Source organism: Candoia aspera, chromosome 8 (genome assembly GCF_035149785.1).
Source record: "Candoia aspera isolate rCanAsp1 chromosome 8, rCanAsp1.hap2, whole genome shotgun sequence".
NCBI lineage: Eukaryota > Metazoa > Chordata > Lepidosauria > Squamata > Boidae > Candoia > Candoia aspera.
This window is the reverse complement of record NC_086160.1, coordinates 42095889-42111251: the sequence shown is the minus strand read 5'-3', so window position 1 is coordinate 42111251 and position 15363 is coordinate 42095889. Positions and strand designations below refer to the sequence as shown.

Genomic DNA, 15363 nt, shown 5'->3' with positions numbered 1-15363 from the left:
GTATGTGTGCAGTAGATCCACTTAGTCAAGACAAATTAGGTATCTGGCAATGCCACATAGGGAATAATGAAGTTACTGAGATATGCTGAGACCCAACTCATTTAGGATTTTATATAAGAAGAGAAAATCAAAGCTTTTTGGAGCATCTTCAACAGTTTCTATAAAGTGATCGAGCCCTTCAGTGGCAAACATCTACAGCCTCATCATTGACACAAGACCTGGACACATTAATATTTCTGTAGTCACTCAGTTCAGTTACAGACAACTATCCAGTTCCATGATTACATGATGTTTCCATGTATTACTACACTGTGGTTAGTTATTTTTCTCAATTTATATCCTGTTTTCCTGTGGAACACTCAAGGCAAACTAAAATATTCAGTCATTAACATTTAGTGATCTGCCAAATTGATTCATCTTATCTGTCTTCTAAGGTGGAAATACAGCCTCTGAAGGAGTACATTCCATAGCCTGGAGCAAGGCACGAAAAATCTGTCTCCCAAATGCCCAATAAATGGGCCTCTGAAAGCAGAGATACCTCAGTATGCAGAATGGCAGAGATTGTCTATCTGATAGTCAAGTCCTAAAACACTTAAAGATCAAAAGTTAAATTCCAATGCTTAAAATTGGGACAGAGAACAATAGGCAACCTGTGCAGATTTTTTTTAACAGAGGCATTATGGTGATCCTGATATCAAGCACTATAAAGCTTAGTTTATATATTTTGCAACTCTGCAACTTCCGACATCTTAAAATTTCCAGAATTCTATTACCAGATCCCAGCCATTACTTTTTCCTCATATTGTAACCTCAGTTTGTTACTCTTTGTCTTCTTTAAGTTGTTGTCTGAGATATCTGATTAGATAACTAACTGAAATAGCCTAATCCAGTGCTTTCCAAACCTGGTTAAATTACCCAAAATTGGGTAAAAGTTTTTCTTTGGGTAACAACACATGCACCCATTACCAAATCACAATGGGGACGTTTAAATTGACTTAAAGTGTTTTACCTACATTGGGTAAAATGGACTTTCTGATAAGCAGTTTTGGGTAATGAAGGAAAAATTTGGGAAGCACTGGTATAATCCAATGGGTATGAGTGTTTTACTTCTGCAAAACTGCATCTGAACTTTTGCAAAGGGGATGTGGCTTTCACATCTCTCCTTAACTCAGAGTGTAGTTGGGTATAATTTTATAACAGCTTTCTTTTCCTTTGAACATACACCCACATAGAGTGACTCATATATTGCATAATTTAAAAAAAAACAGTTTGTTCTTCCAAATCATTTATAATGATTTAGTCTGAGAACATTAATATTCCATTCCATTAAAGTTCACATTTTAATTTGCCTCTAATTAAATGTCAGTCATAGTAACTCTCACAGTTTGAAATGTGAGTCCATTGACTAGAGTTGTATAAAGCTTTGCTTCAGATATTTGATTCCAAGGTGATTTGATTGAATTAACTTTATGAATCAAATTGCAAATTCAAAACAAATAATGGTGTTGAATGAATCAAATGATTTGGACTCTTCTGAGCATGTACTGAAACACTTTTTCCTAATCAATTTGGATATCCAAGCCAATTTTTCAAATGGATTCAAATTGTCAAGTTGAATGGATTCTCTGAAAAACTCTGATTTGCATAGCCCACCATTAAATAAAGAATTGGTTTTAACAATCTGCTACTTATCACCTGCCTCACCCCGGTGGCGCTGCGGGTTAAACCGCTGAGCTGTCGATCGGAAGGTCGGCGGTTCGAAACCGCGCGGCGGGGTGAGCTCCCGTTGCTCGTCCCAGCTCCTGCACACCAAGCAGTTCGAAAACATGCAAATGTGAGTAGATTAATTGGTACCGCTTCGGCGGGAAGGTAACGGCGTTCCGTGAGTCATGCTGGCCACATGACCCGGAAGTGTCCTATGGACAACGCCGGCTCCAAGGCTTTGAAACGGAGATGAGCACCGCCCCCTAGAGTCGGACACGACTGGACTTTACGTCAAGGGAAACCTTTACCTTTACCTTTTTACTTATCACCTGCCTCACCCCATTCCTACCAAAATTCAGTACTTACTGATTCCCACAGCTGTGATGAGTTTAACAGCAAGGTCAGGGATTTCACACTGTATAAAAAATGGTTCCAATATGTAGCGTCCAAATGCCAGAGAGATTACAGCTGTAGCCGCAGGGCTGGAAGAAGAGAGAAAGAGATCATTTTTCTAAGGAATGCAAAGACTACTGATTTTGTGCCTATATCAAGTACAAAGATAAATCAAACAAATTACATGAATATCAAATTGCTAATATGCATTTACATCCACAGCAGAGGCTGAAAAATAACTTGATAGCTCAACCATCAACACAAGTAAAATTGCAATTTTAAGAGCAGAATTAAATCTTGTACACCACTCCTTTTTAAAACTTTTTTTTTAGTGAAATATATCTAAACAGCAAGTCAGGATAGAACAATTAGAAGTTAATTCACACTGATCAGATTTGTTGTCAAAGAGAATTATTAGTACTGAATAGTGTGAATTGTCTTTGATTTTACAACATCTGAATCTCACTACTGATTACCAGGTACTGTGGTTTGGCCTTTATAAAATTAAGATGAACCGTTCTCTTAAAATTTAGCATTGTAGGAACAGTACTAACTGATTTATAACAGAAGTTAGAAACCTATTTTATGTGTACTGTAATTTTGGCAGTGGAGAAAATTCTCTCATGACTGTTATTGGTTTGAACAAGCATTTTTCTTCAGTCACACTAACTGTAATAATTTAAAATGATTTTCCTTTATTTGTCTTAAGTGCCAGATTTGGGTCAGCAAGTGCTGATTCATTCAGTACTCTCAGCAGTTGCCAGGAGAGTGAAGAAATCAAACACTCATGGTGACTTAGCGTTTTTAAATGACAGTTGTCATTTTTAAAAATCAAATTTTTGTTACTTGCTATGCTTGCTATGTTGGGTATATGTTGCAATAAGATAAACTGAAGTGAGGTTTCTAGAATGGGGAATGAACAAGGAAGTGAGAAAGCATGTTAGTTTCACAGAAATGAAACCTTTTCAGAAGTGAACATGTCCACTGTAGACTAGGTGAATGAATCAAGGGACTAAACTTTCTACACATTAGCTGATTAGCAATCCTCCTTCCATCTGTACACTACAATATGAACAGGTTTTTAAAAAAAAACAAAACAGCAACATAGTAAACAATGAGTATTTCAGACAACTGGCTGTTTATTATTATAGTAGGCCATGAGTTCTAATTTTAGTTTTACATTGTTGTAAATAGGCAACTAAGGCTCTAATGCAATATTTCTGAAGTGGTTGTGGGATTACTCAATACTAAACAAGGTGAATCTGATCTCCTCCTCATGCCCTAGTCACCTCCCAATTAGACTACAGTAATGTGCTCTACACAGGGCTGCCCTTGAAGACTATCCGGAAACTTCAGGTAGTGCAAAATGCAGCAGTGCAGGCAGTTCTGTGTGTCTCTAGAACAGGGTTTCTCAACCAGGGTTCTGTGGAACCCTAGGGTTTCATGAGAGGTCATTAGAGTTTCCTGGGAGATCACAATATGTTTAAAACATTATTTCAAATTCAGGCAACTTCACATTAAAGAGGATAAAGAGGATACAGTAAATACATTTCATTCTTCATTTTTAGTTTAAGAACACTGTTAATGTATACTGTATATACACCGGCCTACGCATGAAACAAATGTAATAATTTTGTAACTTCTGGCCTGTACTTGAGCCTGAATGTGCAGGGGTTCCCCAAGACCTGAAAAATATTTCAAGGTTTCCTCTAGGGTCAAAAAGTTGAAAAAGGCTGCTGTAGAACAACACACGTTACACTTCTGCTCCATGAGTTGCATTGGTTACCAATTTGTTTCCTGGTCCAGTTCAAGGTGCTGGTTTTGACCTTTAAAGCCCTACATGGCATATAGCCATGTTATTTGAGGGACCACCTCTCCCTGCTTATATCTGCCTGCCTTCTCTGCTGTGGTGCCTGCTTTATGGAATATCCTCCCCCCTGGTTCCATCCCTGTTGATTTTCCAGAAATCCTGGTTATGCCATCAGGCCTGGGGACTCCAGGGGACTGGTGAGATATTGAGGTGACTCCATTGTTATTAACATATGTTCTTTCTGAGCCTTGTGCTTTTTAAGTTTTAGTTATAATTGCTTTTTAATCCTATTATACACTGCCAGAGTCACTTTCTTGTAAGGTGGGCAGCCATATAAATTTGATGAATAAACAAACAAACAAACAAATAAAGTACATAAAAATCCATACTTCATGTGTGTTTGCTCTTTTGGAATGGCAGACTGAATCTGTACAACACATCCTCCTATATTGTATATTTTATAATTCTGTAGGCACTCTTATTACCCTACTTCACAGGGTCATCAATATACTGTATAATCCTTTTTTTTTTTTTTGCTTTCCACAAGAAAACCTGTATCTGTATCTGTATCTGTATCTGTATCTGTATCTCACCAGATGTTGTGTAATAGCTCATAGGGCAAACAACATAAGTTGTCTTTACTTACCATATGATAAGGAGAGGACAAATATATTGCTGTCCCTTGATACAAAGCAGCTTCCCTAATTTCTTTTAAGTATACTACAGTTTGTGAGTTTAGGCTGGAACTTTATTTTATGTGAATATTTATCACTTATATATACATGTATATATGTCTGTGTGGATGTGGGTGGGTGTACAATCTGGTAACTGACCATAATAAACTAACTTTGCTATAAGCTTATCTGTGTTTATAAAAGTACATCAAATACTCAGTCAATATATAAAACCTTGGGAAGCATGCAAGAGAAAGAAATATTAAGGAAGAAAAGCCAGTAGATTGTGTCAACCCATATCATATTTACAAATGTTCTTTGATACTCAAAGCTCATAAGGAGTAGAACGACAGCAACAAAATAAGTTGTGTTTACTTACCGTATGATAAGGAGTTCTACCCAGACTCTTACAAAGGCAGGCAGTGGGCCAAAGGCTTCAAGGATATATGTGTAATGCCCACCAGATTTCTTAATAGTTGTGCCTAGTTCTGCATAGCAGAGAGCACCTATAAAAATATAGTTAATTTTAAACTACATTTTTGGCAAGGTTTATCAAAAATTTTCATAATCAGAGGACATATATTAATTTGTTATCAATAAGCAGATTTACATTCCACTGGTTTCAGGAATACTTATGCAATAAAATGACATTTATTTGCATTTCTTTTGTTCCCAGAAAACTATCAGTCATTAACACAAGGCCAATTCAGGTGAGTATATATGAAAATATTTTTAAAATGTGTTAACTTATCTGCTACCAATACAGAAAAACTGTAGTGTTACAAATGGAAGTGTAGAAAATAGGGATTAAAACAGAATCTCATCATGGATCCTATTGGGAGTCAGTTTGGGAATGTACAGTAATTGTAGCGTGGTTCCATGGTGAGACAAATGCAAGTTGGAATGACGTTGAGCTACTGTTTGTCCTTTTCTGAAAAAGAAGAAATACATGGGGATACAGTACATGGGGTTGCAACCAAGTTCTTCCCCAAGAATTTCAGAATTGGGAAGCATCAGGACAGAATCCTCTATATTTCAAAGAACCCAGAATTGCTTGGGGCAGGCACCTGACCTTTTTATTATAATAATAATTATTATTATACCTGGGATGGCTAGCGCCATGAAGTGATCCGGAGGGACCTACCACACTGAAGGTCTGATTAAGATCTCTTCGCCATGCAGATTTTATTATATTTATATTTTTATTGTATTTTTAATTGTAATGGTTTTATATTTTAATTTTGTTTTATTGTAAGCTGCCCAGAGTCCCCCTGTTGGGGAGAGATGGGCGGGGAATAAATTTATAAATAAATAAAAATAAATATATAATTACTGTTGTTGTTATTATCTCTATGCCACCCAACTTTCTCATAAAAATTATCCACAACTTCTGGATACCACCATACAATCTGATGAGTTTTACAATGAAATTTTAGTTAAACAGTCAAATGTCCATTTGATGCATTAGAAATCTATCCCCAAACAGTACAGAATTAGCCCTGTCCATTGGTCCCTAGTGTAAAAATTCCATTGTTACCTGGGATAGAAAGTTACATTCTTTACACAACAAATTATAGATGTTCTGAATGCTAAACTCTACATTTCAAACTGTACTTCAAAAAAGTTTAGTTATCCTTCATTTATTTTTAACAGAGGGTACAAAACATATTTGCATAGAAGGAACAGTATGAAAATTCTTGTAATAAGTACTTGTCATTTTACAATGGATAGGGTATCAATAAACATTATCTGCAGTTCTCTAGAATTATTGCAGAATTTCCCTGGATATTCTCATGGACACATTTGAGTGTTTTAGGCTTCTCCCATTTTTATTTATCTATTCTAACATCATTCTATCATAGCTCACTTTGGGACAGTCATTTTCTCTCAGCCCATCCTATCTTGCAGAAGTTTTGTTGTGGAAATAAAAGAGAGGAGTCCTGCATGTGTGCCATCTTTATATCTCTCCCAGAAAAGGTAGGATATAAATGAATAAAGTCCAAACTAAATGTTTCATTACATTTAATCAAGTCTTGGCCTCTTCTCTAAATCATTCTCAGTAGAAATTACAAGACAAACATAGTGATAGGTATCAATAAATGGAAATAAACATTTCCAGTCCTGATTCCTAAGAAAATGTGCAATTCTCTAAAATAAGCATCTTTAGAATTATCTTCATAATTTTATATTTCAACATGGCTGGCCAAATGGATTAAGTTGGTTTAATTTAATAATTCAACTCTTAAAATCTCCACAAGGAACAAAAATGGAAAATGGAATAGTTTGGAGGCAATGTTAATCATACTGAGCACGGAGAATATTAAGAGGGATTTTACTACTAAACAAATTCTCAGTGAATTTATCAGAAAATATTTTTTGTTGCAAATTTCAGAAGATAAATTATTTCTGTTCCTTCAGTCATTCCACAATAAAAAGCATAAATGAATACATTATCATTATAAGTAGTTCAGAAGATGGATTTATTTTATGGATAATCATTAGAACATCCACGTTGGTTACCCAATATAGGCATTGCAAAAATTTTGGACTATGCTATTTCCATTGATCCTAGCTGAAGTAGTCATACTACCTGGCAATGATGATAATTATAGCATAAGCATATAGAGCCAGTTTGGTCTAGTGGTTAAGGTGCTGGGCTGGTTAAGGTGCTGGGTTAGAAACCAGGAGGCTATGAGTTCTAGTCCTGCCTTAGGCATAAAAGCTGGCTGGGTGACCTTGGGCCAGTCACTCTCTCTCAGCCCAACTCACCTCACAGGGTTGTTGTTGTGGGGAAAATAGGAAGAGAAAGGAGTATTGGGCATGTTTACCGCCTTCAGTTATTTATAAAAATAATAAAAGCAGGATAAAAATTAAATAAATAAATAAGAAAGAAAGAAAGACAACTGGAGTCTATAAGGCTGGGCAAATATCAGCTTATATATCAGCTTCTTCAGCCTAGCTACTTTCCACATCTTCAACTCCTAGAATTTTTGATGACCACATCTGAGAATACTGGAAGGCTGAAATCCAGATATCCAGAAAGCAGTAGATTGGAGGAAGCAACCATAGATTATCCTTGGTGTGACAATTCTATATCCTACTTAAATCAAAATCCAATTTGTTTTTGTAAAACAACCTGTTTATCAAGGGTGGATTCAACCTCACCTCTGTTCTTTAAAGTGCCGAATAAACTGACAGAGAGCAACATTCATTCCACTTCTTGTGTGAATATTTGACATTCACCCTAGTTTATTCACTGTTCCTAGTGCTACAGAAACAGTAGTAAGGGCTAATAATAATAACTCTAGTCATGTGGGCTATTCCACTCCTTAACTGATTCAGGCAGTCAATGAATTCATTGTTTGGTCAGTTTAAGGAGGAGAGATAAGCCTAATATCAATGATTCTTTGTGTTCTCGATGTAATTATTAAAATTTAGAGAAACCCAAAACCTTTTTAAGCAATGCCATTCTGTAAATTGTAAAATTGTCAGATTATTAATGCTGCCTCTCAATATACATACCTCCTCAGAAGGAACTTACATTGTTCAATAATAAAAATGCATAGGATTGCTACTAAAGTTTTAATTTAAAAGCTCTAGAACCTTCCTTTAAGCCACAGCAGTTGCTAACATTACAAGTATCATGATCAAGATAAGAGTACTTCTGAGCATGCAGTGGGGATTTTATTTTTCCCAAATAATCTTCCCTATTAGTTAGGGTTAGAAGTAAGAAACTCCAGATCAGCATCTACAAAAGTTCCAGGAAGACCTCAGTCTCACAATATTGCTTTTTTTTTAAAAGCAATTTAAGTCTATTTTACTATATTTTGGAGGGCAGCAAATAATTCAGCTAAACTTTACTCCATTAAGAATTATCTTTATTCAACACTGAGCTAGGTATATTTTTTTTTTCCTAGATGTTCTTGAGACTGAAAAGTTCATCTCCCAGTTGGAACACTCTGCAAGCCTGTGCAACTTGTTTTTAAAGTTCAGACAGAAACAACACAAATAGCAAATTTTATGATCATAGAAGCTTCTTTCTCCATCTATTTTGGGGAGACCCGTCTACTTTGAAAAGCAGCAACTTAAATCTGTTCAATACAGAAGCCACATTAATTGTGACTCTCCAACCAAACTTTTGATCTTCAGGCTTTTTGTGTGTGTTTCTGTGTCTGTGTGGATAGATGGATAGACAGACAGACAGACATTACCATCACCACCACAGCTCACCATCCCAAGGATCAATTAAAAACTTTCAAAAACTTACCGAAGAGTGAAAGAATGCCACAGACAGTCCACACAATCAAGGACATTCCCACACTGCCTGTGTTCTGGAGGATTCCTTTTGGAGAGATGAAGATTCCTGCTCCAATTATAGTACCTATTATAATGGATACTCCTCTCAGAAAAGTTATTTTCTTCTTCAGCACTACTTTGTCTCCTGGATCTCCCTTGATGTCATATGTTGAAGGAAACTTAGATTGTCCCTGCGGGTAACTTCCATTAGAAAGTGACGAGACTGGAGACTTCCTATACATGCTTCAGAGCAGCTCACACAACCAACAAAGAATATGTTTTTTAAAAAACCCTTCTCTGTCCTTTCTTTCTCTCGCTGTCTTTTCCTAGCTAATTGTTATTGCACCCACTCCCTTCCTGCCTCTAGCCTTTAAACCTGCTTGTGCCGACAGGTATAAAGCTCCTCAGGTGTCTTTTGACTTTTCACTGATATCAAAATGCTACTGAAAAACACCTGCCTTTTGTCTCAGCCACTTTGGTGCTGTTCTGTCATTGTAAGCCAGATCCACTTCCGTATGGTATTGTATTTAAGCTTCCCTGTCATACCAAGTTAGCTTTGCTGAATGGTGATGCAAATTCCCTAGGTTTGCATCAGCCATAGGAGCTAGTTCCAGCATTACTCAGCACTTTTTCTGCTTTTTTTTCAGTGTAGCAGGATGTTGCACAACTAACTCAGACCTTTGTAGAAAATACACACACAAACATACACTCCCAAATGCTAACAATCCTTAGTTAAAAGATTACGCTACTGGCATATTTCCAAATATTTAAACAGACTCCTAATGTGAAACACATCTGTTTCCAAGCACAAAGCCCTGTATCTAACAAATGGGAAAAAGCAAATCAAATATAAGGTGTGACTTCTTATTACTAACCAGTTTTTCCTACATTATAAAAAAGAAGAATCCACATATCTGTTTTTATACAGTTTATATAGAGTTAATGAAGTTTTTCCTTAAAGATTTTATACATTTACAGAAAAGAATGCATGTCCACCTCTTTACTTCTTTGGGTTGCCTATCAACTCAGACAATCCAGACTGTATTCTGATTGTTGCTGTTTACTTGACCCCTCCATGATAAAAACATTCCTTCAGGCAGATGAGTTTATTGGAAGCTAGATCCTTGTTTTCCAAAGATACTGTACATGTTACTGAATGCCCAACAAAGGTATATCTCATTGTCATGTTGTTGCCATGCCCTTTTAAACAAATTAAATTTGCTTTGGTTTCCTGCCATGTATGACTTAAATAGTGTCTTTCATGCACCTCATAAATCTTATGTACGTTGAAAGGGGATGGGATCATGCTGGATGTTCCTGACTCTGATTTATGTGACTGTAGTAGATATTGTAAAAGAAGTGCTACAAGTTTTTCTACATGATCAGGAATTCTGTATAGTCTGAGTTTCTGATCAAGTGAAAAAATCTGTAGTGATTTCATAATCCAGTACTTAAAGGGTAGGGAACTGTGGCCTCTAGTTGTTTTCAAACTATATAAATTGCTCACCATCAACCATGGTGGGAGTTGCAACTCATTGACATCAGAAGGGCCATAGATTTCCCATCCCTTAGTTCTGAATTATGCAGTGCAGTCTTTCACAAGTGAATGCCCTTCTGTCATGTTTGGACTCTAACAGTCAAATTCCCAGGTTATCTAAGATAAGCTCTGTTGGAGCATTCTGGAAATTGTCTCAGCATATCAGCATATGGGAAAGACTGTCACAGAGTTTGGTATCAGGCAATAAATGAATGCGTTAAACTCGCACTGAAGTATTTATTGAAATTACTATGTAAATTCTTTTATGGAGAATAAACATACTCTCCTTCAAGTCTAGATTGATTCCTAGTGACTAAGGTTTCTTTCCCACCCCACAAGTTGCAAGTTACCTATCTCTAGCCTAGAATTTTTTTAAAAAAACAATGCACATTGCATTTAGAAATCAGGGAGCAGGACATCCAATTTTAGATTAGCATAATTTAATTTCCTACTCTTATGTTGCGTCATTTGCAGGAAGAATCCTCTTCTAAGCCATTTGGGAACTCTATGAGTCATATATTTTCACAAGCAGGAAATCTACCCATTGCCATAGTTAAAAGTGTTCCTTAACTATTTATATTGATGCAACAGTAGCATGGAAAAGCTAGGTAAATGAACCCTTCAAGAGATATTGTATGGAAAACAGTCATTCCCATAAAATGTTCATCTAGAGCATAAAAGACTACGGTGGGGTGCTCTGAGGGATAAAGGAATTATAATTTCTTTTCCACTGTTATCCTAAATCAAAAGCAAGTGGAATGAAATCAGATATCACAGATATGCAGTGGTTTGGGATGGTGCTGCCCATGCTAATCCTGTTTAGGAACATTCACTGCTTCTTCCTTGTAAGTACTTAACTTGCTTGTCAGGATAGTCCTGGGACATTATGTACTAATCATTAAAGAAAAGGTAACTGCTCTTCCTACTGACTGTTGGCAAAAATTCTTTCTCAATACTTGACTTTTTGTAAAATTATCTTAATACTACCAATAAAATGACAGGCTTGAAATAATTATTATAAGACTACTGATTAAGCAAATTATTTAATTAGTTTCAGTAATCAGCTATAAGGAAATGTGTTTTTCTTTGATAGGACATACACTGAGTGAGAAAGAAAGAAAGAACATTCCACTGAGAGAGAAAACTGGGTGGAAAAGAAATGAGGATTTATATATAACACCATACTGCTAAAGGTTTGGCTCACCCTGATTCTGCTCACCTTTTGGAAAGCGTTGAAGATCTGGATGTTTTCACAGGCATGCGGATGGTGTTAACTTTAACTGTATCATACCATAGAAAACCATGCCATCCAAACCACACCCTTCTAATTCTAAAATTTTCTTATTTCTCAGCAGAACCCACTCTTTCATCCAGACTAAGCAGCAGGCTGCAAAAATACAATCCCAAATCAGGCATTCCCAATTCTCCTCATTCCTTTGCATCATGAAATATTTTATATTTAACTCTTGCTTTTTCCCTTGCCATACAAACTTTGATATATCTTTCTGCCATAGTTTAAATGGTACAGTTGGCATAATATGTATTGTTTGAAACAAAAACATTATTCTTGGCAAAACATTCATTTTTTATCACACAAATTCTCCCTAACAATGAAAATTACAATGAAAATTGTAATTTCTCCCATCTTAACATATCCTTCTTGATTTCATTCCATGTCTTAACATAATTATTCTGCTATAACATACAATTCATGTTAGTCATAGTGATACCCAAGCATTTCACTTTTGTCAATCTTAAAATCAGTTTTTCCATCAATTCCATTTGTTTTTCCATTTTAATATTCCTTGTCAACATCTTTGTCTTTTGTTTATTAATTTTAAAATCAGCTAACACTCCAAAATCCTTTAGCTTTTCCATTAATATTTCTATTTCTTCCAGAGGATCTTCTAAAATTATAACTAGGTCATCAGCAAACACCCATAATTTATATCTTTCTCTTTTAATCTTCAGCAATTTTCTCATCTCACTTATATCTCTGTTCAATACTTTGAAAGCTAAAATAAATAGCAGTGATGACAAAGGGCATCCTTCTCTAGTCCCTTTCTGTATCTCAAAGGGTTTTGTTAACTCTCCATATCTATGCCTTTTGTGAGATATAAATCAATTTTACCCATTTCTCACCAAAGTCCATATCCTTCAAAATTTTAAACAAGAAAGTCCAATTCAAAATGTCAAAGGCCTTTTCTGCATCAAGAAAAATCAATGTTGCTTGCTTTTCATTATTCTAAGTATTCCAAAATATCCAATACATTTCTAATATTGTCCCTCAGCTGTCTTTTAGGTAAAAAACAACACTGATTTTCATGAATAAAGTCCTGTAAAACAATCTTCATTCTCTCAGCTAAAATCATTGTGAATAGCTTATCATCATTATTCAGTAATGATATTGGGCAATGATTTTTTGGTGAAGTCTTGACTTTTTTTAAGTATTCATGCCTTCATCCAACTATCCAATATCTTTCCAGTCTGTAGAATTCATCATGTTCTTCAAAGGTTGTAATTAACTATCTTTAAAACCTTTATCATTAGAGGCTAGTAAACCATCTAATCCAGGCACTCTCCCTATTTTGACCTTTTTATAGTTTCACAAACTCTCCTTATGGTAATGGGTCCATTCATTAATTGTTTCAGCTTTTCTGTGATATTCGGTAAATTTTGTTTCTTTAAATATTCATCAATCTTTGCCAGGAGAATTTCTTCTCCTTTATATAATTTAGAATAGTATTGATGAAATGTTTTTTTGTGTCTTTGGATTATCTGTTATTATAGTATTTCCATCTTGTAATTTTAATATCATTTTTTTTCTTTCCTCAAGTTATATGCCAACCATTTCCTTGGCTTATTTGCAACTTCAAAATTCTTTTGAATTTTGCAATTCTTTTGTTTTGCATAATTCATTTTTGCTTCCATTTTTCTTACTGTTAACAAAGACAGCTGCCATTCTAAAAGTTTAATTTGTTGTGAAATAATTTTCTTTTTTGGGAATTTATTTAATTCTTCTTCTTTCATTTTTATCTGTTCTAAAATTGCCTGTGTTTTCTCTTGTCTCCTTTTTTAGTTTACTATTATGCTGTATAAAATTCCCTTCATACATAAAAGCTTTACTTGTGTTCCAAACCATTCTTATGTCTGTACCTTTATTAAGATTATTATCAAAAAGTTCTTTTAACTTCTTTTTACAAACTTCCATTACTTTTCCTTTCTGCAACAATGTGTCATTTAACCTCCATCTGAAAGAACTGGTTTTCCTTTTAGATACTAAAGTCATTGGATTGTGCTCTGAAAAAGTCTTTGGCAGTATCTCCACTTTATGAACACTAGTAGCCAAATTCTTATCGTAGTCTGTCCATAAGTCCTTTGTAAAAAGTTACTTTATCCTCATTTGGAGCATAAATTCCCCTTATCAAAGTCTTGGCCCCATACAAAGTAGCTTCCACCCCCACATTTCTACCATAATCATAGGTCAGTATCAGTTCTGGTTACAATTGTGGGTTCATATACAAAACAACTCCATTTCTCTTTTTAACTCCCACTTCTATAACCACTGTCAAAAAGATCAGAAGCTGCTGATTTATAATCTTTTTTCTTTCTATTTCCATTTTCTTTCTTAATATTTGTATTGTTTTTAACTTGTTAACATTTCTTCAATAAAATTATATTTAAAAAATGACTCCAAGAATACCTGCAACCTGTCAGTAACAGTGTCAATTGTTCATTTTTACAGATGTACACTTCAGAGAGTGCTATATAACTTCATTTCTGCCAGGTTGTGATTTCAGTCTGTTAGGTAAATATATGTTTAAATATTCTACCTACTTCTCTCCCTCACTGTACTGCTGGTTTTCTAAGTTTTTTTTTTCTTCATTGCACCCCTACACAGAGAATAGTATACCTTTTAATGAGGAAAACATACTCATACAAACAATTTAAATTATAAAATGTGTTAGTTTATTATTCCCAGTTCTTTTGTTTCAATATAAATCTAAAATAATTTTGGAAATGATATTTTATCACTAAATGTTTTAAATGTGTGTTTTAATTCCATTAATTACGCAAGTCAAAATAATAGCAATACAATATTTAAACGGGACCTAGGAGACAATTTTAATGGTCAACTATCATTACTATAGGATACTGCTGTCATATTGGAAATATAACTCAGTTAAATGAGATCCAAGGGTCTAAACATCATGCCAGGAAGTTTCTGTCATATTTACAGCCATTTCACAATATGTTTTTAAAAAAAGCTTTTACTCACTTCATTAATTAAACCTAGAATGACACTAATCAGAAAAGGGAAGACAGTGATTGAATGTGGCTGAAGTACCTCATAAAAGTCCTTCACCTCAGTCACACAGCTACTACTACCTCCTCCAGTAAACTTCTCTATAACTACAACCTGCTGAGATAAATTGACAAACTCTCTAAATTCAAGTTATTATTTTTCTATTTTTCTTCATGAAAAGAAACTTCTCAGGTCATTGATCCTCTCATTTGCCCACTCTCTTTCATACCCTGAGGTCAGAAAACAGAAAGATCAACAAACAAATATTACAAGGACTACTGGAAGTATATTGTAATAGAGTATAAGAACAGAATCTTGAAAGCCTGGTGAAGTTTCCCTAGGCTCCCTCTTATACCAAATGGATTAAAGGCAGGGTTATCTTCATTTTCTTTCTCACTCCTTCTTCATTCCTGGGGCTAAGCTGATGTTTACCTAACTATTCATGAATTCCTTCTTCAAGGTTAGCTTCACACTTCTCTACACTAATTCATTTCTGAGGAGGAAACAGAATTTTCTGTTATATGCAACATGACTTCTGTTATTTTAGTAACTGCAGAAAATTATCATTCCATTTATTGCTAAATCTTTCTTTACAGTACTATGTGACGGCATGAAGAATACTATGCAGTTACTGTCATTTTCT

At 35.1% G+C, this 15363-nt stretch overlaps 1 protein-coding gene across 1 annotated transcript in view; it reads right to left on the bottom strand.

Moving 5' to 3' along the window:
• Positions 1 to 9551, bottom strand: part of SLC7A11 (solute carrier family 7 member 11) — a 62290-nt gene extending 52739 nt beyond the window's left edge. Inside the window, exons 1-3 of the mRNA XM_063310266.1 lie at positions 8849 to 9551; positions 4961 to 5087; positions 2071 to 2186 (exon numbers count right to left, since the gene is read on the bottom strand). Coding sequence (XP_063166336.1) covers positions 2071 to 2186; positions 4961 to 5087; positions 8849 to 9119 — 514 coding nt within the window. The 5' untranslated portion in view covers positions 9120 to 9551. The remainder of the gene's footprint in view (positions 1 to 2070; positions 2187 to 4960; positions 5088 to 8848) is intronic.
• Positions 9552 to 15363: the final 5812 nt, after the last annotated feature.